Source organism: Heloderma suspectum, chromosome 15, assembly GCF_057233095.1.
Source record: "Heloderma suspectum isolate Gila_16-S chromosome 15, 16-S_ref, whole genome shotgun sequence".
In the NCBI taxonomy this organism is placed as follows: Eukaryota; Metazoa; Chordata; class Lepidosauria; order Squamata; family Helodermatidae; genus Heloderma; species Heloderma suspectum.
Genome location: NC_139472.1, coordinates 14,727,379 through 14,753,553, shown reverse-complemented (window position 1 = coordinate 14,753,553; position 26,175 = coordinate 14,727,379). Strand labels below are relative to the sequence as shown.

At 50.0% G+C, this 26,175-nt stretch overlaps 1 protein-coding gene across 2 annotated transcripts in view; it reads left to right on the top strand.

The window, feature by feature from the left end:
- WNT4 (Wnt family member 4) overlaps positions 1–17,927 on the top strand; it is a 55,384-nt gene extending 37,457 nt beyond the window's left edge. The window contains exons 2-5 of one of the 2 annotated variants that reach the window (XM_084822199.1): positions 2,621–2,856; positions 10,109–10,240; positions 11,217–11,359; positions 13,897–15,218. In XM_084822199.1, coding sequence (XP_084678325.1) covers positions 2,621–2,856; positions 10,109–10,240; positions 11,217–11,359; positions 13,897–14,364 — 979 coding nt within the window. In that variant the 3' untranslated portion in view covers positions 14,365–15,218. Of the gene's footprint in view, positions 1–2,620; positions 2,857–8,064; positions 10,008–10,108; positions 10,241–11,216; positions 11,360–13,896 lie in introns of those variants that run through there. The other variant, XM_084822200.1, reaches the window with a different exon arrangement.
- Positions 17,928–26,175: the final 8,248 nt, after the last annotated feature.

Sequence of the window (26,175 nt, the reverse complement as noted above, 5' to 3'; positions counted from 1 at the left end):
CCTGGGGAAGGGGGCTGCACAGTGCAGAAGAAGAAGAATGCCCAAAGAGCCTTGAGCCAGATTTTGGCACACCAGGCCTCCCATCTTGTGAGTGTTTAGGGATGATGCGCATACTTGCCTCCAAACGTCAGGAAAATGGCTTGCCTCTCTGAAAAGCATGCCTGACACATTCAGGGTTCTTCATTGTGGAGCACATACTTTGCCTGCAGAAGTTCCCAGGTTCAACCCATAGTATCTCCAATTAAAGGGATCAGATAACAGGGGAAGACTAAGTGGGGTCAAGTCAGCATAGACAACACTGGGCTAGATGGACCAATTGTTGGACTGTGTGGCAACTTCATCTGTTCATCTGAAGATGCCACAGAGTTTTCTCTTCATGTGAAATCAATGCATTTCTGACTGTTCCAGGGCGAGGGGGGGTGATCTGAAATGGACCCTAAGATCCATGGTGATAAAACTGCTCACCATCACCGTCGGAAAGATGCCTACCTCAATATCTCTTGACATGCACCGTGGAGATGCCAGCAATCACGGGGAGGAAGATGTAGATGTCCTGCTAACTGGGGCTGTGCACTTAAGCATAGCTCCACCTGGCAGAAAATAGAAGTATTTTGGTGTCTGGTTTTGAAACCTGAGGAGCCCTATGCAACATGTTAGGCTGGAAGGAGGTGGGCAACAGTTCTTGGGAGCACTTCTTTAAAAAATTAAATGAGTGAGGAAAGCAGACAGGAGCTGAGGCCAAAGGTGTCTAAAGGGAGGAGATCCTTTGGGCCAACCCAAGTCACCCTTATAACAGTTCTCACCCTGTCTCTCGCTATCCTTCGTCAAAGACTCATGGCGTGGTCCCATCACAATGGCTTTGCACAACCACAGATGAAGAAAGCGGGCCCTGCTTGGCCGCGCTCTCCTGGCTTGGCTTGGGACGGGGAGGCAAGGCAGGAGTTTTGAGCTTGTTGAGGCCTCAGGGACCCCAGAGGATGTGCCGGTCTCCAGCGGGTTTGTCTGCAAGAAGCTCCTGTCTCAACTTTCGCCACTGCAGTTCCCAGTGGCTGAAAGGCCCAATTCCATGAAGCAAAGGGAGCCAGGAAAAGCTAAGCATGGTCTTCAGGAGGGAAGTGGTTTTGAGGGAGCCTCTGGTGTTCAGAACACTGCCCGTGCTGAGGGAGCCTTGTGGCGGCCACAGCTGGCAGCCGGTGTCCTTGTTCTGCTGACTTTGGCTGACTCTTGACCACTTTGGCTTCTCCTAATAGCCCTTGGATACACTGGGACTCCTCAGACTTGACAGGGCAAGTCCTATCCCTCCATTCTGGGGAGACAAAGGACGGCTGTTCAGCTGGGAGAGGAACAGGCTCCCAGGCAGAGCTGGGGCGGGGGGGGGAGTACCCCAAGCTGTGTGTACAGCAGCACTCCAAGGTTCGAAGACATGAAGGCATTATTCCAATACTTCCTTTGCATCATGTATTCAGCTTCTGCTCTTGGGATCCAAGGGCTCAAGCTCCACCTCCCAACTTCCGGGCTCTTGTCAACCAGAACCTGGGGGCGTGAGGGATATTGGGGGAGGTGTACTGGCACCCTCTAGTTCCTGAAGAAGTAAAGTATAGGGTGATCAGCCAGACTAGCGAAGAAGCCTCTTGAACAGCAGTTGGCCAAAGTTATGTGGTGACTAGTGGGGTTACTGATACTTGTTGATGGAGTATGCTCTGGAGAGAGGAATGTGGCTTGGGGGGGTACTCTTTAAAAGCAGCCTTCCCCAGCTTGGTGCCATCCCAATATTTTGGACTACAGCTCCCAGCATTCCTGATCATTGGCCAAGCTGGCTGAAGCTGATGGGATTTGAAGTCCAAAACCTCTGGAGGGCACCTGGTTGGAGAAGGCTGATTTAAAGCATCTTCTCTAACTCAAGAGTCCCCCTCCCATTGCTCTCGGAAAACCAAATGAAGTGCTGGTCAGCCACTTAAGGAAGCCAGATTGACATGCACAGGGAGCAGGAACTTTACTATGGTGGCCCCTATTAGAATCATAGAATAGTAGGGTTGGAAGGGGCCTACAAGACCATTGAGTCCAACTCCCTGCTCAATGCAGGAATCCAAGTCAGAGCATCCCTGACAGGTGGCTGTCCAGCCTCGTCTTGAATGCCTCCAGTGTGGGAGAGCCCACCACCTCCCTGGGTAATTGGTTCCATTGTCATCTTGCTCTAACAGTCAGGAAGTTTTTCCTGATGTTCAGCCGGAATCCGGCTTCCAGTCACTTGAGCCCATTATTCCGTGTCCTGCACTCTGGGATGATCGAGACGAGATCCTGGCATTCCTCCCTGTGACAACCTTTCAAGGACCTGAGGAGCGCTATCCTATCTTTCCTCGGTCTTCTCTTCTCGAAGCTAAATATGCCCAGTTCTTATAACATCCCCTTGAGAACCCAGGGTCAGCATGCTGGTCAATTGACTGGTCAAATATTGTCAATGGATCACCTGTTGTTTGATGGTGTTTAACATCAGCTGGATTTAACATCACGTCCATTTTGGCCCTCGGACACTGAATTTCCTGTCGGATGTCTGCGCTCGTGTCCCCTTCCGCTTCATTGATTTTTTGTTTTTCGGGATGGGGGGGTATTGCCTTAACAGATATTTAGCAAAGCTCTCTTCGGTGGGAAGCATCTCAGAGGAGGAGACCTGCGAGAAGCTCAAGGGCCTGATCCAGCGCCAAGTGCAGATGTGCAAGCGGAACTTGGAAGTCATGGACTCGGTGCGCCGGGGGGCACAGCTGGCCATCGAAGAGTGTCAGTTCCAGTTCCGCAACCGGCGCTGGAACTGTTCCACGCTGGACAGCCTGCCGGTCTTTGGCAAGGTGGTCGCACAAGGTGAGGGCCCCTCTTCCGTGGGGCATGTCTTTGGTCCATGTTTAGAACGTTCTCTGGGCAGGGCACTGGGTCAGTGTGGAGCAGGGCCCCCCAACCTGGTGCCTTCCAGATGTTTTGGACTACATCTCCCATCTTCCTGGCCATTGAACATCGTGGCTGGGCTTGATAGGAGTTGGAGTCCGACGCATCTGGGGGGTACCAGTTGGGGAAGGCTGATATGGAGAGAAGCTGACTCCTGCAGTGTAGCAGACATTGGGGGAAAGTTTCGAGGTGGGAGTGGATCGGAATGGGGAAAATCTGGGGCGGGGGGAGTTCTCCCCAAACTGGCATGTTCACTTCAAAGGCCACCTCAGTCAACAACTCCTGTAAAAAACCCTACGCTTTCTTCTTGCTCTAACCCTTTAAAAAGTGTTATTTCATTTATTGCCCACTCTTCTTCCTTGGGAAGAAACCTGCAACAAAATGTTCCAGTATGGCGTACTCCTGTTTAGGGTTCCAGCCACCGACGCCCTCTTCTAGGATACTCCATTCCACATGCACACCCCTCCGGATATCTGATTGCCCCCCACAACAGTCAGTCAGCCTTCCATAGCTACTGAGCATGCTCAGTGTTCACTGCAAGGGGGGGGGGCTGGTGGCTCCCTTTTCAGTGGGGTGGAGATTCCATTCTGGGTTTTAGTTCCAACCAGCCAGAAGCCTAAAGGAGCTATCCAAGGTGCTGGTCCCATTTGGCAGGGGTTGCGATTCAGCACCTTGGATAGATCCTTTAGGCTTCTGGCTGGTTGCGACTAAAACCCGGGATGAATCTCCGCACCACCGAACCGGGAGCCACCACCCTCCCCTGCTTCACTGAGCTGTTTGGGGGTTTCCCTCTCCCCACGCAGGGTTGTTTTCCTAAAGTTTGTTTGGTACTTCTGCAAACCGAGAGCCCTGCTGACACCTTCCCCTTGTGCGCGGATGTGCGTTCAGCTACAGAAGAATCGGCGCTCGGAGAATCTCAGTTCAAAACTTTTCTCTTTCTTTTCCGAAACTTTTGGAACTTTAGCGTAGGTTTTATCCATCGCTTGGTATTGTTGAAATTATTTTGTTTTGTTTCCTGTCCCCATTTGGTGCATTCCCTTCCCTTCCTTTTGGTTTTATATTGAGATTTTATTAGAATGCATGCCTTCGTGGCAGGGATTTATTGTTTGTTTTATTCTGGGCAGCAGCAGGTGCATCGATGGCACGCCATAAATAAATAAAGGGTTTGCTATTTGTATACAGCAGGGAGAGAGAACCTCTGGCCCTGCAGATGTTGTTGGACTCCAATGTCCATCAGCCCCAGCCAGCATGGCCAATGGTAGGGATGATGTAGCACAACAACATCTCAGGGGCAATTCTGTTCTACCCTGTGGGCGAGGATGATGGAGGCAGCAAGGGGGACACAGGCTCCCCACTCTCGGCTATATCGGATGGAGCTCCAGGTGGCATACATGAAGTGCTCAGGTGGTCTCCGCTCAAGGTACTGAGGAGACCCAGACCTGCTTAGCTCCCGCAAGGTTGCTGCATCATGTGCTGTGCTCTATGAACTGAACCACAGGCTGGACTATCTGGGAGGGCAAGAGCACGCGTAGTATATCGCTGTGTAACTCAGCAATAAATCTGCTAGGTGGAGGGGTGGAACCCCCCTTCTAGCTACTACCCTGATGAGGAGTTGTCATACTGAGGGTCCATTTAATCTGGCATCCTGTTTCCAGCAACAGGCAAGCAGGCCCTTCTGAGAACTGGCTCGCAAGCAGGGCGTGAAAGCGATGGTCCTCTCCTGTGGCTTGTTCCCAGAATCTGGGGCTCAAAGCTAGACTACCTCTGGTCATGGCGGTTCCGTTTAGTGAGTTGGCTAAGAGCTATTAATATTAGCCCCTTTATTGTTCATGAACTTGTATACCAAGAGAAGAGTGCAGCATAAGGACTGGGATTGGTTTTGGTGCCATCTCCAGATGAGCACTTCTTCCCACCCACCCCCAAAAAACCAACCCAGAGGCCTCTGCTGTTCTCTGTGGAGTGTCCCCATCTCGCTTCCCCACTCTGGTACCGAGCCACAGCCTCTTCTCTCTCCACCTCAGCTCCTTATTTAACTTTCCCTTACTTGTCTTCAGAAGGGGAGGACGAAGAGTTGTGCTTACGGAGGTTTAGCACTGGAAATACCAGGAATACCAGTGACTGAAGTCGTCTCTCTTTTAGGCGGCCACAGAGCGAGACCGACTAACGTTAGCCTGCTATTAACCTCGATTAGCTCGGAGGTCGTTCAGTTGCTGCCCCAGCTGGGTAGCTGACTGCACGTCCCCTGTGCCTGCACGGTCTTGAGTGCCAAGTCGTGTTTTCTCTCTCTCTCCCGCTGAGCTAGGACTGAGGCTCCGGGGGTCAAGGGCATATGTGTTCTTCCCCAGTTGGCTGTGGGAACAAAGTGAAGGCCTCTGTCCAGCCGGTGCCAGGATCCTCCAAGACAGAAGGGTCTGTTACTCTCTAACCACCCTTGGCTAGAACAGAGTGTTGCAAGACTTAACTGAAAACTGCTAAACCAATATTCCTCTTTCGTTTCACGCACGCGCGTGCACATGCGTGCCACCCACCCATATGAGGACAGTGGTAGTCGTGAGTACATACACCACCACCTCTCTGGCTGTATCCCTTCTTGTCTTGAGCAGTGGGGGGGGAAGCAGAGCAATTCCCTTGGCAGGCTTGCAGAGGAGGGACAGGAGAGAGACAGGAGAGACATGGCAGAGTCCAGAGTTTCTCCTGGGGAGAAAAAAAAAGACTTTCGTGCTAACACGATACTCCTCTAGAGAAGGCGCTCCTCACGGGGCCAAAGAGCAGGAAAGATATTGGGGAGCTGTCTGGATGGACGCTGCTGAGGGGTTTTGAATAGGAATGGCGCGTGTGTGTGTGTGTGTGTGTGTGTGTGTGTGTGTGTGTTTAATTCTGCTTGCTAGGGTTGAGTTTGAACCACCTTACGGGGTGGGGCTGGAATTGGGGTAGGGAAGGAAGGGCTGAGAGTGAACAAGGAGGAGAGTTAAGCCTGCACTGCTAAAGGATCTCTCCTGAAGGCAGAGCTGTGCACAGAGGCCAGCAAGACGCCCTGGGGAAGCCCACAAGCAGGATATGGAAAACGGTGGTGTTCCCTTTAGCGTTTGTCCCTAGTATTTGGACGTATACTGCCTCTAACACAGAGGTTCTATAGCTGCTGATGGGCCTGTCCGCTGTGAGTTTCTCTAGTGGTCTTTACTAGTTTATCAGAACTGCGCTTCTCCCAGCAGCAGCCAGCCAGTTGCCTCTGGGAAGGTCACATAGGCACAAAGGAGGTGTCCTTCTCCCGTTCACCTGCAGGATCTGGTATTCCATCTCACGCTGCCTCAGAACGTGGGGGGGCTGGGGGCATCTCTGTCGATATACCTGTCTTCCCCTGAAGAGGGCTCAGGTTTCATCGGTGTCACAAATGATGCTGATGTTGCAGAGTTGCCTCACCTTTCCCTTCAGACGTGGTCACTTGCTGTGATGCAAGGACTGAGCAAAAATAATGTCTAACCTCTTCAGTGTTGATAAAGGTGGTTTATTGAACAGGGTGCGGGAGGCACTCAGTGTGCAAGAAATTGCATCTCAGCGGTGTGTCCAGGTAAGCTGAGACTCTAGACTTAATGGTCTTATGCCGCTCCCCTTTAAACAGTGAAGTGTTTTACTTCACTTCAAAATACGGTCAGCCAGTCCTGCTGCTTTGGGGGGCTCTCCCCTTTCTGCTGAGTGGAGGCCTGGACTTCTGCCCCGAAGTCGTGCCCTGAGTGCACGCAGCAGTATTTGAAGAGATGCATAGCTCAGGGAGAACTGGGACCTGTTCAAGGTGTCTTTTCCTTTTAAAATTTCCACATGATATTGGCTGAGGTCGGAGAATATTTCAAATAAAAAAGGACATGAAAATGTAGACGTTAACTCCATGTTCTTTGACGTGTAGCCAAGGCAATAAGATTGTAGAAAGTGTCCAGCTGGTAAGCAGTGAGGTCCGAGGGAAATGAAATGCAAAAACCATAACCCTCTCCTCTTCCTCCCAGTGCACAAAACAATCTGTTAGGATCTCTTGAGTAAAGCTTCAGAGAAATGGACAGAGCACTGAGATGAAGTAGTGGGAGTGGTTGTCAAGTTAGGGCATTTTGCATTTGACAAACACCCCTCAAAGACCCCAAGACAAAAGGAAGGTGCATCTTGAATTCAAATCCACCTGCCTGCAGGGTCTTGTTCCTGAAATGGGCCAATAAGAAAATGGCTGCAATATTGTTGTTAGAAGGCAAATGGCTCTTAATTTCTACAAATTAAGATTCCTTCAGATCAGCATGGGTTATCTTAATGCTACTGCAGCATGACAATCTGTAACAACAATTATATTATAACAGTGGGGTGGAAAATCAAGGTACATCTCTTAAATCACAAAACTATGTTATGCCAACATCCAATTCTTACATTTAAAAATAAATTGAATTTTAAAATCATGACACAGGACAGAACTTATTTTACCCTGTGCAGTTCAGGAGCTGGGAAGTATTTGCATAGGACATGACCTAATACTGGATTCGATAGCTGCTCTGTGTAGAACAGCCTTTCCCAACCTGGTGCGCTCCAGATGTACTGGACTATAACTCCTGTCATCCCCAATGGCCATGCTGGCTGGGGATGATGAGAGTTATAGTCCAACACATCTAGAGGGCCCCAGGTTGGGGAAGGATGGTGTGGACCACAAAGGTTAAGAGACTAAGCTATTGGGAATAAATAAATACATACATACATACATACATACATACAAGTCCCAAATTCAAATCTGGCCTCTGTCATGGAAAGCAGCTCTTGCTCAATCCCCGTTTCCCACCTGAAATAAGGGGATAAGAATAAGCCAGTGTAGTGACGAGTGTTAGACTAGGCTTCAAATCCCCCCTCAGCCATGAAGCTCACTGGGTAGACTTGGGAGTAGTTGCTATTTCTTAGCCCAACCTACTTCGCAGGGTTGCTGCGAGGATAAAATGAGCTGGAGAGAATGCCCGGAGTTCCTTGGAGGAAGGCAGGATAAAAATAAAATTGAATAAGCAGAGTGACCTGCTTTAAAGCATTGTTGTAAGGATTATTTACTTATTATTTTATTTATATATTATTATTTATTTATATTATTAATAAATAAAGCAGCTTGGGCCCTCAATATTTGAAGGAGCACCTCTCCCTATATATGCCTGCCCAAGGACTGAGATCTGTTGGAGGGGCCCTCCTCTGCGTCCCACCAGTGTGAGACATATACTGTGGTAGGAGATGGGAGAGGGCCTTCTCTGCTGTGGCACCCCGGTTGTGGAATGCCCTCCCCTTTGACGCCTGATTGGTGTATAGATTGGATTCATTTTGGCACTAAGTAAACACATGGCTTTTACCAAAGCCTTTGAGGGCTAAATGCATTCCCTAAAGTAGCACACCGTTTTAACTGTTTTATTGTTTTAGATTTTAATTGGTATTAGCTTGTTTAATGTTTAATATGTTTTTAGCTGTTTAAATTACTGTTTTATACTGTCTGAATTGATTTTATCTGTACACCGCCCTGGGACCTTAATGATATAGGGTGGGATAAAAATGTTTTAAATAAATAAATATTTACAATATTTGTATACCGCTCCATATCTAAAACAGATTTCAGAGCAGTGAACATAACGGATTACAACGAAGACCATGGATCTTAAGTGCTACAGAAATGCTAAGTGTTCCTTATCAGCCCAGTGTTACCTACTCTCATTGACTGAGGCTGTCCTAGGTTTCGAGCCGTGTGATCTAGGAACTTTTTAAAACTGGGAAGAAATATATGGCTGAAGCGTGCAATAAAAAAGTACAAATGCGTCAATTTTCAGCACATTTTAACTTATGGAGAGAGCATTCCTGTGGCCACTAGTCAGTGGCAAGATGGCCATCAGATATGTCAGTTCCTGGAGAACCAACCTTCCCCCCCTTCCGCCCTGCCTCGCAGGCAGCTCAGAACAACCCCGTGCTCTGAACTTGGAAGAGGAGCGCAGAGCAGCGAAAACGGGGTGTTCTGGGGCAGGGAAGGTGAAAATGCCAGTACGACACATCCTATGTGTCGTCCAGCAGCCACCTCCCACGCTTTGCCTTCCCACGGCTAGACAGCCAAAATCGGCTGTCTAACCGCAATTGCAGGGCGGCTGAAGCGAGGAAGGGATGATCCCCTCCGTGCTTCTCATGCCCTGGATTGGATAGGATTGTGCCCTGATTTATTTATTGATTGACTGACTGACCGACTGACTGACTGCATTAATATCCCACCTTTTTTCCTCCAAGGAACCCAAGGCGGCATACATATTCCTCCTCCTCCTCTCCATTTTATCCTCACAACAGCAACCCTGTGAGGTAGGTTAGGCTGAGAGTCTGTGGCTGGCCCAAAGTCACCCAGTGAGCTTCCATGGCCAAGTGGGGACTAGAACCCGGATCTCCCGGTCCAACACTCTAGCCACTACGCCACACTGGCTGCACAAACCTGCCGTCCCCGTGGTAATTTTATCAGAGTGCTTTGAAATTTTGCACGGCTGTAGAACTCATCGGGTAGATTGCGGATGCCAGATCTGATATTATTAGATAAACAGTTGTCATTTTTATAAGCAGTAGGATATGGAGGCTTCTAATGGCAGAACAATTTCCATTCAACCTGGTGTTGAAAACTACAACGCTGTAACCTTAAGAACTCGTGCCTTAGCTCGCTTGTTTCCCTCTCCCCTCCCCAATCGCTCTGTGCCATGCCTCTTAGATTGGGAGCCTGTGAGCAATCTGATGTCTTTCATATCACGTAAGCTGCTCTGGGAGCCTGTTTGGTTGGAGAGCAGAAGAAAAAAATGTTTCAAATGTGTAGGTGGGTGCAGTATCATAGTGGCCTTTTTATATAGCCAGAGGCTCTCACGCCCTTGACAGCAACACAGAAGAGCAAGCTTTTCCTTGCCTGGAAATGCAGTTGATGGGCAACATTTCCTCTCGCTTTATCGTTTGGGGGGGGGGGGGGGTTTGCCTGCCATGCAATTGTTTAAAAAAGCCACACCACCCCTGCAAATGCAAAACGGAAAAGAACAGCAAACTGAAAATGAATGATCCGGGTGAGCAGGGGGTTTCATGTCAAGAGCAAGACGATTCTCTGCCATCTAACTGACTTCACTAACCCACACGCGCATTGTGCCTCCTCTGCTTACTCTACCAGGGACGCGAGAAGCTGCCTTTGTGTACGCAATTTCCTCTGCCGGTGTTGCTTTTGCCGTGACCAGGGCATGCAGCAGTGGAGAACTCGATAAATGTGGCTGTGACCGCACAGTACATGGGGTCAGCCCGCAGGGTAAGTATATCCATGGGCCGGGAAGCAGGGTGATAAGTGCTTATTAAAAACTGCAGAGGGAAGAGGTCTTCCCTCCCCTCCATCTGAGACTGGGGAATGCCTCTCCTGAGACGATGGTGCCCGCTGTGAACTAGGCCGGTGTCATCTGGAACTAAAGGAAGCCTGTCCTGCCCTCTTCTTTAGAACGACTGGCTTCTCATATGCAGATTTGTTTTCTTAATTAATCAGCTAAAACCCACACGGTTAATCAGACACCCGCTTCAGTAGACGGAGTGAAGGTCTTATGAACGATGCGTTGTGTGAAGAAATGAATGAGCAAGGTGGGTGTATGCCAGCTGGGACTCGAACCTGGCCTGCAAGATTGGCAACGTTGCACAATGCCTCTCCTTGCCAACGGCACAGCTGTTATGTCCCAGCAATGTAGCTACCACACGTGGGTGTAAATGGAGCACAGTTAGGTTTTGTTGCTGGACCTGGCCAGGCCCAGCACCGCTGCGCAGCGTTGTTGGGCAGCTGTGGAGCCCTGAGCCCTCCTTACAGACAAAGCCAATTTGCCAGTTCCAGGCTTCCAACTTTTGTTTTCTGCAGTGCCCCGAAGTTGAGCGATTTGGGGACACTGTGTGGGGGGAAAGCATGGCCGCCGCCGCAGAAACATGGCAACTGCCGTGTTGTTTTTCACAGTGCCCTGAAAGTTGACTCAGCTTTGGGGGGGAAATAAGGCAGCCATTGGGAGCTGCCAATGCAACTAGAGTAACCCCCATCAAAGCTGAATGAGGCCTTCTGGATGGTGTCATGTCAACAGGCCCCTGAATCCTGGAGCCCTGGCTATGCCAGCTGAAGACAGCCATCCCACCGGGCTTCCCAAGAGGAAGGAGGTCCCTTGGTTTGTCATTGGGCTGCATTGCTGTACAAGTGTGTTATCCTTCCCACGTTAGTGTTGGCATGCATTGTCTTTCTGGTCCTTGCCCTACTCTAGGCTTCCAGTGGTCCGGGTGTTCCGACAACATTGCCTACGGGGTGGCCTTCTCACAGTCTTTCGTTGATGTAAGGGAGAGGAACAAAGGGGCTTCTTCCAGCAGAGCACTCATGAACCTTCATAACAATGAAGCTGGAAGGAAGGTAACAACAGCATCTGGTGTGTTTGTCCATGGGATAGCAGCGTTCACTTCCTGTGCGTATCAGCTATTGAAAGAAAAAATTGAATCGAAAGCTTCTAGCCCTTAAGGCTGCAGAGAAAAGCTTGGAAATATCCGGTCAACTCTCAAATGCCAGAGATGGGCAAAGGAAAGAGTGTTCATTTCCTGGACACCTCTCTGCCTCTCTCTTATGCTGCCCCTGCTCTCTGATTTTACAACATCTCTCCAGGTTCCAAGGTAAGCTCCTGAACCTAAGTGGGGCCACTGGATGGCATCATGGCGGCGGGCCCCTCAACCCTGGAGCTGGTCCTGACTGGGGATGATGGGAGTTGTAGAATCATAGAGCTGGAAGGGGCCATTTAGGTCATTGACTCCAAACCCCTGCTCTGTGCAAGAATCCAGTTTAAAGCATCCCTGACAGATGGCTGTCCAGTATCATAGAATCAAAGAATAGTAGGGTTGGAAGGGGCCTACAAGACTGTTGAGTCCAACCCCCTGCTCAAGGCAGGAATCCAAGTCAGAGCATCCCTGACAGATGGCGGTCCAGCGTCGTCTTGAATGCCTCCAGTGCGGGAGAGCCCACCACCTCCCTAGGGAATTGGTTCCATTGTTGTATTGCTCTAACAGGACATTTTTCCTGATGTTCAGCCAGAATCTGGCTTCCTGTCACTTGAGCCCATCATTCCATGTCCTGCACTCTGGGATGATTGAGAAGAGATCCTGGCCTTCGTCTCTGGGACAACCTTTCAAGTACTTGAAGAACGCTATCCTATCTCCCCTTCAGTTCTGTGGTGCCCAGAACTGGACACAGTACTCCAGATGAGGCCTAACCACTGCTGAGTAGAGAGGAACTAGTACTTCCTGGGATTTGGAAGCTATGCTTCTATTAATGCAGCCCCAAATAGCATTTGCCCTTTTTGCAGCCACATCACATTGTTGACATTTGGGGAGCACTACATTGAGAAAGAAAAGGGTGCCCTAAGGGAGGAGGTGGATTCCAAATTGAAAACAGTACAGGTGTAATTTGTTTGTACAATTTATTCCTGGCAAGGTTTCTCTTCCTTCCTAAATGTGGGTGGGGAGGGGAGAGAGAGAGTCAGGAGTGATCAGCCCTTGCCAGGTAGACTGATGTGGCATGGAGTAGCGGACCACAAGTGAGTGGCCTTGATAGCATTGAAAGCAGCTGAGCAATTTTCCAGGAGGTGCCAACTTGAAAGGTTGTCCCAGAGACGAAGGCCAGGATCTCTTCTCGATCATCCCAGAGGGCAGGACACGGAAGAATGGGCTCAAGCGACAGGAAGCCAGATTCCGGCTGAACATCAAGAGAAACTTCCTGACTGTTAGAGCAAGACGACAATGGAACCCATGACCTTGGGAGGCGGTGGGCTCTCCCACACTGGAGGCATTCAAGACGAGGCTGGACAGCCATCTGTCAGGGATGCTCTGGCTTAGATTCCTGCATTGAGCAGGGGGTTGGACTCAATAGTCTTATAGGCCCCTTCCAACCCTAGTATTCTATGATTCTATGGATTATAGCAAATTCACAGCCCAGTCTTTGGGTTGTGTGGGGTCTGTGGATATATCCCAGTGGGGTTTGTATCAGAATGGATTGCATCCTTTGGCCCTTTAAGTTCTGGGCACCCCACTTTAAGAAGGATGCAGACAAACTGGAGAGGGTTCAGAGGAGGGCAATGGAGATGATCAGGGGACTGGAAACAAAGCCCTGTGAGGAGAGACTGAAAGAACTGGGCATGTTTAGCCTTGAGAAGACCAAGCGGAGATAGGATAGCACTCTTCAAGTACTTGACAGGTTGTCACAGAGAGGAAGGCCAGGATCTCTTCTCCATCATCCCAGAGGGCAGGACACAGAATAATGGGCTCAGGTGACAGGAAGCCAGATTCCCGCTGAACATCAGGAAAAACTTCCTGACTGTTGGAGCAATACGACAATGGAACCAATTCCCTAGGGAGGTGGTGGGCTCTCCCACACTGGAGGCATTCAAGATGGGGCTGGACAGCCACCTGTCAGAGATGCTCTGACTTGGATTCCTGCACTGAGCAGGGGGTTGGACTCGATGGCCTTGTGGGCCCTTCAGCTGTAATTTCCACAAATAGAGATTTGCACAAATTACAGCTGCAAAATGTGCCAATTTGCACAATTTGCTGCTGAAATTTGCGCAATTTGGGCAAATTTGTGCATTTTTGCCGTTGTAATTTGCGTGAATGTTCTTTTACGCAAAAAAAAATTATGGAAATTCCATCAAGTCGGGCCAGCTGGTGGAAGATGGAATAGAGACTGGGGGGCCTAGCCAATGAAAGCGTGTCAAGCTTCACCACCACCCCCAACTGGATTCCTCAGATATCCCTCATTTTAGATCGTCCTCTGCTTTGACTGGTTGTTGATTGCATATTACAGATTCTGGAGATAAATATTTTAAATGTGGGGAGAAAAGAGGGTAATGTGAGGCATCATCCCTGATCCTTAGGAGAACCTCAACAGCTCTGCCCCTTCTTTTCTAGGCCATCCTGAACAACATGCGGGTGGAATGCAAGTGCCATGGCGTATCAGGCTCCTGTGAGGTGAAGACCTGCTGGAAAGCCATGCCTCCGTTCCGCAAGGTGGGCAACGTGTTGAAGGAGAAGTTTGATGGGGCTACAGAGGTCGAACAGAGGAAGATCGGCTCCACCAAAGTGCTGGTCCCCAAGAATTCCCAGTTCAAGCCACACACAGACGAGGATCTGGTCTACCTGGACTCCAGCCCTGATTTCTGTGACCATGACTTAAAGAACGGCATACTGGGCACCAGTGGGAGGGAGTGCAACAAGACCTCCAAGGCCATCGATGGCTGTGAGCTGATGTGCTGCGGCCGCGGCTTCCACACGGACGAGGTGGAGGTGGTGGAGAGGTGCAGCTGCAAGTTCCACTGGTGCTGCTTTGTCAAGTGTAAACAGTGCCACCGAGTAGTGGAAATGCATACTTGTCGGTGACATGGGAAGCGAACCCTGGGGCTGACGGAGGCTGGCCCAGAGACTGCACGGGAGAGGGCCTGGGGTTACCCAGCAGGACACTCTGCAAAAGGAAATTTTTTTTTTAAAGGAAAAGTATTTAAAGTTCCAGTAATGATTGTATTTGGGGGGGGGGGGTGGAGGTGTCTTGGTTCTCGGTCTGCTTTATTTATTGCCCAAACCAGAAAGCATTTCTTCTGGACTGGGTTCTATTCTACTCCATGGGGCCATGGGGAAAGGGTGGTCCCGGAGGCCCTCGTGGCTCCCCTTGCAGACGTGAAATGGACAGGGAAGGTCGCGCCTGGCAGCAAAACCCGTGCCAGCGACAGATCTTTGAATCTAGTGCTGAACCTGGAAATGGGGGGAGGGTATTTTGTTTCCTAGATACATAGACAGACAGACAGACAGACAGATGTATTAAGGGGCTATCTGGATGTGACAAGACACTGGGGAAATCTGAGGTCGATTATCCAAATGGCAACTTCCCCTCCCTTCCTGCATCTCTCACACTATAAACACAGGCTGTGATCTATCAGGAGTTTTACAGGACAAGACACAATGAAATGAACAGGCTCCCACATAGCTTTGGGTTACTTCCATGGGGCTTGAGCAGGAAAACATCCTGACGGATTGTGCCCCATGAATCCAATTTCTCTGCCACGTTATGCTTGGAATGCCAGTGTAATTCCCTTCCGAAAAACCTCAAGTGAGGCAGGACTTGTATCCAGAGCTTACTAGGCCCAGATAGAGAGGCTTTATTGCCCAAAATCCATTTCTAATGTCAAGTAGGGCTCTGGATTTAGACCCCACACCATGCTTTCAATAGAGCTGAACTGAAATTTCATAGACATTTTTCTGAGAGAATTTCTGCGGTTTTCTTCGTTTTCTCATCCACCACCACCACTGTTTTAGAGAACGTTCTCCTGATGTTCTTCACCATTGGGGGTGGGACATTATTTCTCTCCCCGCAATGCCCCAGAGCAACGCTGTGGAAGATGCAGAATTGTGTCCAGGCTGCTAAAACAGCTGCTGATGCTGACACTCCTATCACAGCAGCAGAAAAATACCCCGAAGGTGGGGGGAGAGAGAAGAAAAATAACCTGTGCTCCTGCTACTGCTCAGCCCTGCCCTCGAGGAACTGATTTCCTCTACCTGGAGAAATTAGCCGAAATGGTGTGTGTCTCCACCTCCCCACACACCCCTCATTTTTTCTACCAGAAACAGGGTGGAGGGTTTCGAGAGACCATTTGCTGTAGTTTTCAGTGCTGAGGCAGATCGCAGTCCTGTGCTCAACAGTTATCAAGAGGGGAATGGTGAAGGAAGGGCACTCAACGCATGCTCAGAGGCACCACATAACCATGGTTGTCCCCGCATAGCTACTATTGCTGTGCTCTTTATGTCAAAGGACCCTAACTCTCAGACCAGCTAAGCTCACCAGCTTCTCACAGTGAGCAGCGATGTCACCAAGGATCAGCCCTGGAACATGGGAAAAGCACCTCTGGCCATATACAGAACACTTTCCCTTCAGCCTTGGGCAGACACATCCAACTTCTGCCAGCGTGCGAATTCCCAAAGCTTCCTTTATATATGTACTCACTCACTCACTGTATATGTAACCCTCTAGTGCTTTCAGGGGGTTCGCCATGGGCATGCCTTACTTATGGAGAGTCTTAAAACTCTCTCTACAGGCCAGCAGCTGGGGTGCTTTGTGGCACAGGCACAGCGGGAGCTTTGGCTGGCTAGGAACTGGGGGTGAACAAGAAAAACACTCAGAAACAATCCAGGACTCCCTCGTTCCAGTTTGTCCCTCTTCCTGTGGGTGTCAAGACTGGTGCTGGAATTGGGATAGCTCAGCAGTGCCCCCTGCCGCCCCAGTCCTGAATGGCAACATGCAGGGAGGCTACAGAGAAACCACAGGGCATTTGAGGGGTGCCGTCCCAAGTGGTGGCCAGGCCTGAGACCAAATTTTGCAAGGAAACAAGTGCAAATGCGATGGAGAGGCGGGGGACAGCTTGGTCGCATTGCGTCTATTCTGTACGTCTTTGAATGCCGCTGCGCATAGGAACGAGCACCGCCACCTTACCGATTGCTAGCCCTGTCTTCCCTAAGATGATGCCCTCCACATACTTTGGACTACAGCTCCCATCATCCCTGGCCAGTGGACATGCTGGCTGAGGCTGTTGGGAGCTGTAGTCCAAAATGTCTAGATGGAACTACGTTGGGGAAGGCTATTCTAGCCCCTAGCACTGTGGAGATGAGTTTGGGGAGGAACTGGTGAGCACGATCCCAGAAAATCAAAGAGAACTTTCCCTGGGCGAAGGATGGGAATGAAGAAAAGAGGTTTGGAAGAGGAGAAGGCGGATTCTGCGAGGGGAAGAGAAACTCGGAGAGCAGTAGCAAAGAGGAGGGGACCTGTAAGAAAGCTGGAGTCAATTGGAGGAAAGGTTAGTGGAGAGTCTTCTAGTGCCTTCCAGTTGGATCTGGTCCTCTCCTCTCTGCTGGTGTAGCCCTCCTCCTGTTCTCGCTTTGTGCTGCGATCCATCTCAAGGCAACCTAACAAACTCATGTGGCTTAGCCAGGGTCATAACTGCTGCCACAGTTTAGAAAGTCTAAAATGCATTTAGAGAGCAATCCTATGGCTGCTAAAGGGTGTCATAGAATCATAGGATAGTAGGGTTGGAAGGGGCCTATAAGACCATCGAGTCTAGATGGCCATAGGATTTTTCGATTCACAGAAACCACGCTCCCTGCCGCCTCATAGGCAGCGCAGTTCTTCCCCATCTCTGCACTCGTAAACGCAGCATGGAGCAGGTGAAAGGGGGGCATTCCCAAGGGCAGGGATGAGACGGACGAAGCGTCATTACGCTTCCTATGCGCAGCGCCATCTTCCCCCCCTCCCGCTCCGATGTCCCCACCTAGACAGCCAAAATCTAGCCACAAAGGCAGGGTGGCTGGAGTGTGAAGGAGAGGATCCGTCTGTGCTCCGCCTCCGAGTTCAGAAGCAGCCGGCTATCCCGATAGGGTTGCGCTCTAATTAGTCATGCATTTAGTGAGTCTGAGGGCCCAATGCCAAGAAGATGGTGTCGCAGACAACAAAAGAAAAGGAGCAGCACTGGCCTTCGTTGCGGCCTTGCCGTTGACATAGCTGCTGCCAGTGTAAACGTAAGAACAGCCCTGCTAATCGGACCAAAGGCTGAACTAATCCAGCATCCTGTTTTCCCACAGTGGCCAACCAGATGCCTCTGAAAGCCTATAAGCAGAGCAGAAAGGCAACAGACCTTTCCTGCTGTTTACCCTATATTCTGGGGTATACTGCTTCTGTAGATGGAGGTTCTATAGAGCCATCATGGCTAGTAACCATTGAAAGACCTCACCTCTCCCATGAATTTGTCAGATCCCCTTTGAAAGCCACTAGGCCATCACCGCATCGTGTGGCAGTGAGTTTCGTAACTTAAATGCGCGCTGTATGAAGAAGTCTGTCCTTTTGTCTGTCCTGGATTTCTCACTGATCATTCCCAGTTCTAAGCATTACAATCTAATCTCCTTATCCACTGTCTCCGCATTATTTTCCACTCGGGTGCAACACAGTATAGGACCACACAGGTTTTACTGCTGATAAAACCGATTTGTCTTCAAACAAACAAACTTGGATTGCAGTCCCTGAGTGCTGTGCATTTGAAATGGCAGCAGCAGCAACAAGGCAAGGTTTTTCTTTCCCCTCCATCCTAAATGGATGTCCCTGAATCACATGATTTCCCTCCCTGATTCCTGCACAGGCCCTTAGGGCAGAATTGAGGGACATGTGCTGGAATCAGGGAGGGTTGCTCCTGCCTTAGGGCAGAATTGAGGGGCCACCCAATGTTGTTGGCATTCAGTCCCTGGCAGGGGCTGATGGGAGTTGGAGACCAACAACAGCTGCAAGGCTACAGCTTCCCCACTCCTGCCTTAGGGTTGCCCCTGTTTTCAGTTCCTGCCTCCTTCTCCATCTATCAGCCTTTTCTGAGCAGGCCTCTTTCAAACCCTGCAGTGGAAAGAGAATACCTCCAATGCACTCTTGTCTTCTCAACCCTTTTGTTCAATATAGACAGGAAACCATTTGCCCTTAGCAGCTGGTCTTCCTCACAAGAGGTGTTGTCCTTTCCCGTGGTACCCTATTGGGTCTTGGAGTAACAGAGCTTCTATTCCAGCCTTTTCTGTCCACAGTCATCACCCTGCCTCATTCACAGGATTTTGCAACTTCCCCTTGTAACCCTCCTGTGTGCTCCCGCCACATCTTCCGTCTTTTTTCTTTCCGGGGGGAAAAAAAATTGAGGAAAAGATGGAATAGATGCAGGATGCCTTTTGACTGGTAGCGCTAGGAGCGTCTGTCTGGGAGCCCCCTAAATCTGCATTCACGCTGGAGTGTGTTAAAAGAAGAATCACACTGAAGGTAGTATCTCTGGGGCTGACTCCCGGTGGTGCCACCCCCAAAGTATATCTAGGTGCACTGGTCCAGTTTTAGTCTTCATGGGCATCCGGTTCTTAGTTGCAAAGATTTGCCTTCCAGCAGTGAACCATAGAATCGCCATCCATCCTTGATGTATTCCCTTGCAGCGAACAAAAGATGCCAGAGGCAGGCCAGTTATTGCCAAGTAGTGTGCTACCAGTGTGGAAACACTTAAATAGGTGGATGGTGGTACAGGGAGGAGAGGAACAGGTGAAGGCAGGAAAATCTCTCACCAGGCTGAAGATTCAGGCATAGATGGAGGAGTCAGCATCTACATCGAAGTCACACACACCCCACAAGCAGGAAATCTGCCTCTCTGCAAACTGCTACATGGCAGCCCATGGCAAAGGGCAATTAAGGCTGCAATCCTATATGCACTCACCTGGGAGTGCACCCCACTGAACCCAATGGGGCCTACAGCTGAATAGACAGGCACAGAATTGCACTAAATCTCCCACCTGCCACACATGTGCACAGAACATTTGGATAAGGGACATGCACGTGCCTTATTAAATTTGCCACCAAAGGTACCATTAAAACAACCCCCCAGCACATGCACATACCCCAAGCGTCTTGACGTAGCTCTGCAGTGGAGCACAAACGTTGCATGTAGAACATTCCAGGTTCGATCCTTCCCATCTTCAGGTAGGACTGGGAACGACTCCTGTCCAAAACCATGAAGAGCTGGTCTGACGATCTAACGCTGCTTCTGAACTCCAAATAAGAACATGAAGATGCTCCCTGATGGCCTGGCAGGGAGTATATTCAAGAAGCCTTCTTTTGCATCGCAGTATGTCTGGCATATTGTGATGCAAAAGCCACACTCCATGGTTAACAAGCAACCCTATGAAAAACGCACCACATTCCGACAATACGATCACCTGTGGTTCAGCAACAAGCCGCACTGGGTGGGTTAGCGTGCTGTGTGAACCCGGCCTCTGACTCAGCCTAAAGAACAGCCTTATGTAACTCAGAGCAAAATATAAACAACAGCCCGTCTCACTCCAAGCCCCTCCTCTACTAATCAGTTATTCCAGCAGCACATAGAGTCTGCCTTTGAACACTGCACAGATGGAGGGGAATCAGAAGACACCAACTGTCCTGAGCTTCTTGCTGGTGTGCTTCTCCTTGTTCAAAATAGGATTTCTGCTGCCCCTTGCAGAGAGGTGTGCAAGGGGGCGGGGGAGCAGTTCCAGCATCTCACCAGCTATAAAATGTTGCCAGTCAATGTACAGAGCACTGACTTAGATGGGGCTCAGTAGGACACGGATTCCTATTTTCTGCTGCTCGCTGTAGGGTGTCTTTTGGGACTGGTGGATCAGCAGAGCATATTTTTGTTCCAAAGGCCTCACGTTTTTCTTCTTTCTAACAGAGCGAGAGGGGAAAGGTGGGGGGGGGGGGTTGCAGGCATGCATTCAAGGCTGTCTCTGCTGTGGCAGTGATGGGATGGGGGAGTGCTGTGGTCCCTGGAAGAGGCTTCAGATGAGATCCGGCTGGAACTTTTTGGCTGCTGAGCAATACAGCAGCAAAATCTCTACTGTGGGAGCTGAGCTGTTTGCGTAGAATGGGCCCCTCTGTGCTCTCTGCCAGCAGAAGGAGGCAGACGCATGCTTGGACCCAACGTCCCGTCCACACTCTTCCCTGTAGCCTCCTGTTTTGCAGCAACAGCCACTTCTAATTCTGTCCACGGGTGCCTGAAGATGGCCTGGATGCATGAGTGCACTTGTATCCCTTTTGAAAGGCAAATCTCTTAACAGGGCACCCATGTACTTTTTAAGGCGGCCTACCCATTCATGGCAGTTTGGACACTCTCCACCTCTGCCCAGCTGTACCATCAAAGAGGATGACCAAAGGACAGCGAACTGAGGCTATGCAATTCATCCCATCAGATTCACAGAACTGGGGAGAAGCTGTCAGTGTGTGTGTGTGTGTGTGTGTGTGTGTGTGTGTGTTTTAACCCCACATTCTGAGCATCCCCAGTTTGGTGCTAAAGCACCAACCCCAAAACCTGGCTGGCCGCTCCCATGAGGAGGACACATCCTTAGCAACAACGCCCTTGCAACCTGGGACAGTGCCCCTTCATTGCATTTTAGCCCTCCTTCACCCTAGTTCATTAGGAGAGCACATGCTTTGCATGCAGACACTCCCAGGTTTACTCCTCCATACAGGGCATCTCTACACCAGCCTAAAATCCTGCATTTAAAATGGGGCTTTCTGCTTCCGTTTTAAATGCAGGATCACAACGGACTCCATTTACATGTGCTTCCTTTCCCCCCTCCCCTTCCCTCCTTCTCCCTGTATCTGAGTCTTCCATTATCTATCACTGATCTCGCTCCTCTTCTTATCGCTTTAACTCTTTTCACGGAGGAAACTGAAGTAGAACACAATGGGGCAATTTGATAGCTCAGTATCTGCAATCTATTTAAAAACAGAACAAAGGGCATTTAGTGCAGGAGATGCCCTGGAGGGTCACGGCGTCATGTAAAGAGCTCGCAAACTTCCATGGAGGAGCAATCTCAATCTCAGGATAAAAGCTCCATGTGAAGCACACCGCAGAGCTGGGAAAGACCCAGTTTGAGACCTTGGAGAGCCATTGCCAGTCATTGTAGATGATATTTCGCTAGAAGGAACAGTGCTCCGAGACAAGGCAGCTTCATATCTCATAGTTTTCATCAGGATACAACCCATTTTCCTGCATCCTTCCCACCCACACTTGGAATGACATCTCTTTTTGGATCATGTACAGTTCCACACTCTGGGTCTGTACTTCAGCTTCCTGTTTGAACCCTCATTACCAAGCCCATGGATGAGACAGCAGCTTCTCAAGTTAAGCCTTGTTGAGGCACTTTCTCCGGCTTTCAGATATTAGGCCAACAGATGTATCCGCCAGCAGGACACTTGTTGGGCTTCCTGCGCGCGTCCATCTAGGACAAGGGCCAAGAAGGCGACCAAGAACAAACAGCATGTAAGTTTAGAATTCCTAAACACAGTGCTTGAAGACTGGCCCTTGTAAATGTCAGCCCGATCCAGATTTGCTTGTGCTTTTATTTATGTTGACCGTTCAGAGTTCCAAGCTACATTAACTCAGGGTTTTATTTTTCTTGCCATGAAACAGAATAGACACTGAGCCTTGCACTCATCATCTTTGAGGCACAACAACAACATCCGGAGTCAGACCAATAGCTCGGCTAGTTCAATAAGAAGCAGAAGAGGTTTTCCGCAATCTCAGGAATGATGCCTGAACCAGGGATCTTTGATTTGCTTTCTTCATCTCTTTTAAAAGCCCAGATCTTAGGACACTCATCGATACAGATAACACAATACCCTCCGGTGTAAATAGATGTTTAAAAAGGGGGATTAAATATCTATACCAGGTGTAGGGAACCTGTGGCCTTCAGGACAGCATTGGACATCAGCTTTCATCAGTCCTAGCCAGCATGGCCAATGACCAGGGATGTTGGGAGTTGTAATCCATCATGATCCAGAGGGCCACATGTTCCCCACCCTGATCCACAGAGATAATGGGCCTGCAGGTTGCTCATGGCTCTGCCAACCAGGAGCATAACTTCGTTTTTCAGATTGTTTAGAATAGGAGCAATCTGAAAGACATGAGGCATAACATTCTAGTGCCTTAAAGCAGTGCATAGCTAGATGATCAGCTTGCATTGCTTTCAAGGGGACTTAAGCCTTCTAAATTGTGTCTGGATTTTACCCAGCATCTCTTTAAAGTACTAAATGCTATGGATTAGCCACCCATACCCTGCTTCTGAACCTCCTTGAGATGGCTGTGGTTGCTCGCTGGGGCAGGGCTAGCTTAAGGTGGTATGTGAGAAAGACCTTCCAACTGGCATCCATATAGGCAATAATACACATGGGCACAATCCACACAGATGTTTTCTCACCCACATTCCGCAGAAATGAATAGGAGCTGCCCTCCAAGAACAGTAGTGCTCTTGCACAACTCTCATTCATTCTGACGGAGCTTGGGCAGGAGAACACTGGGTGGATTGTAACTCAAGGGATCAGCTCTGTTTCACGCTCTACTATTAAGTGGTGCCTAAAATCTGCCGCCCAAGTCAGGTGCCTCCAATACAGCGAGGCCATGTTTGTGCTCTTAGAGTGGAAGAAAAGCACGGAGCGGCAGGGCAGGGGACAGAGAAAATGTGCCTGATCTCGGAAGCTAAGCAGGGTCAGCCCTGGTTAGTCCTTGGATGGGAGACCGCCTGAGAATCAGGCTTCCTGCATGGAGCAGGGGGTTGGACTCGATGGTCTTCTAGGCCCCTTTCCACCCTATGATTCTATGACCTTGAGCAAAGGGCTGGATGTGCCCGACCTCGTCTGATCTTGGAAGTTAAGCAGGGTCAGCCCTGGTTAGTCCTTAGATGGGAGACCGCCTCGGAATCAGGCTTCCTGCATGGAGCAGGGGGTTGGACTTGATGGTCTTCTAGGCCCCTTTCCACCCTAGGATTCTTTGACCTTGAGCAAAGGACTGTATGTGCCCGATCTCGTCTGATCTCGGAAGCTAAGCAAGGTCAGCCCTGGTTAGTCCTTGGATGGGAGACCGCCTGGGAATCAGGCTTCCTGCATGGAGCAGGGGGTTGGACTCGATGGTCTTGTAGGCCCCTTCCCACCCTATGAATCTATGAATCATATCTTTCTGAGGACACGAAGCAGAGATGGCAGAAGGTATGGCCTGCACTCTTTCCTCATTACTGTCACATGGCCAAGGAACTTTCCTGTTCCAGACAAACTCCGCTCTCATGGGGTGAATTCTGTATGTGTGTCCTCCAGCTGCAGAAAGCAGAGGGCTGGCCCTAATCATGTCACAACACTCGTGAGTCTAGTTTGCTGTGACACTGCCATATAAGAGCAACTGAAAAAGGAAAGGAAAACTGCTGCAGGAACCAGACTTGAGCCACACATCTTCACTGGCTGATTCGTCTTGGTGGTGGGTGGCAAAATAACGCAGGGTAGGGAAGCAGTTTCTTGGGCACACAGAGCCAGGAAAACATCGCTGTCACTGTGGGATAGATTTCCTGGCCAGCTGTTCGTGCTGTTCCGCAATGCAAGAGGTGAAAAAATGCTGCCTGCCCCCTTGATGTGCACAAGCCACACAGAGGAGCACTGTCTGGCAACATGGAAGGGGAAGGTGAGAAAGATCTGGGCAGTTCACACTGCACTCTGCTGCTCCAGCTGGTTGGTGCTAACTGGAAGAGCCTCTATGGTGTTGTACCTTGCCAGGAACAGGGAGCAATGAGCTAAATTTCAGTTTCCCTTCTGGTCTAGAACAAAGCTGGCCTAGCCTGCAAATAAACAAAGCCATCCATCATTTGCAGGCTCCTTCACCCTGGCAGGACCTGCCATGGCCTTGGAATTTTCAACGGCTGTCACAGCCGCTTCAATGGAGAAGCCTTCCCTTGCTCTGTGCGCAGAGAGGGAGTGGAATGCCTGGGGAAGGGACGTGCACTCAGGGGGAGAACACATGCTTTGCACGCAGAAGGTCTCAGCTTCGATCTCCAGGTAGGGCCCCTTTCTGAACCTGCCAGTCAGTGTAGACAACAGTCTGATTTGATGTGATGCAGGTTCCTGTGTTCACTAGGGGCAGCCACAGCTCAGTGTTGGAGCACCTGTATTGCATGCAGAAGATCACAAGTTCCGTTCTTGGCCTCTCCCGCTAGAGTTGGGGAAAACCCTCTGTCTAAAACCCCCGGGAGCCACTGGCAGTCAATACTGAGCTAGATGGACCAAGGGTCTGACTCGGCATAAACAGCAACCTATGTTCTTAAGAGAAAAGAACCATCTAACATTTCCCTGAAGCCACGGTGTAGTCAGGTGGGCTCTCGCACACTGGAGGCATCCAAGACGAGGCTGGACGGCCACCTGTCAGGGATGCTCTGACTTGGATTCCTGCACTGAGCAGGGGGCTGGACTCGATGGCCTTGTAGGCCCCTTCCAATCCCACTATGCTATGATTCTATGAAGCTGGACAGCCCATCTGTCAGGGATGCTCTGACTTGGATTCCTGCACTGAGCAGGAGATTGGACTCGATGGCCTTGTAGGCCCCTTCCAACCCTATGATTCTAGGATTCTAGGTGCACTTGAGACAGAGGCTGCTGATTCAAACATGGTTCATTTCCTCTTACTCCAGGCCCAGCAAGGATCCCAGCTTAAGTACAAACAAAACTGAAAACTGGAGTCCAGCCCACATGAAGCGCTTCTAGTCAAAGGTTCACAACATACCCAGGTAGAGAGCCCAGAGCAATTCAGAAAAGCCCAGTGTCCTTCTCAAGCAGCCTGGGAGCTTCCATGACAAGGGAGTTATTGCAGGGCCGTCCCTCCCAGGAAGTAGGGTGAGGCACCTGTGTCAGGTGATGGAGTGGGAGGAGCAGCAAATTGCGCCACTCCACCCCACTCTCACTGCCCTGCCACCTCTAGTGGCTGCTCCAGAGAGGCCCCCCAGCCGCTCTGTGGAGCAGCCACCCGCCCTCTGTTTCCCTTGTCACACACCCTGCCTTACTTTTGCTGCCACCATGGCATCAGCTCTATGGAGAGTTCTGAGGTGACACGGCAGGAAGAGGGATGATGCAGCGGCAGCATCACGTGTTCTCCCCACCTTGGGCAGCAAGAGAGCTTGCGCCAGGGTTGAGTCATTGGCACATCTACATATATTTGCTGCTGTGGGTTTGCGAAGTGCAGAGTTCAGCAGTATTGTGCCCGGTGGCATATACAGCACGTTCTTGACTTTCACACTTGTGAAGACAATGTAGATAACAATGATATAACACAGAGAGGTACACATCCTTCCACTGCCCCAGTTGTGGAGGGAGCATAGTTCACTGGCAGAGCGTGGGACATCCCAGGTTCAGTCTCCAGCCTCTGCAGTACAAAGAACAGGGAGCAGGTGACGGGAAAGATCTCTGCCTGAGATACTGAAGGGCTACTGCCAATTAAGAGTAGGCAATACCAGGCTAGAGGGACAAATAATCTGACTTGGTATAAAGCAGCTACCTGTAATACTCTGTCAGTGCCCCTGTTGCAGAAAAAGAAGAACATTGAGTAACCTAACTCACAGAGGCGGTGGACGTGATGCAATACACCTCCTTTGTTTAATTTGTCTTCCTCGTAAAAGGGGCAAGTCCGTGTGCAGCTATTCACTCAGACATAACAGATCAGTCCCATTAAATGTCTTCCATTGTCAAAAAAAATCCATGAAATGTCTTCCATTGTCAAAAAAAAATCCATGAAATGTCTTCCATTGTCAAAAAAATCCAAAAGAAATTCCATCCTAACACTTAAGACATGCGAC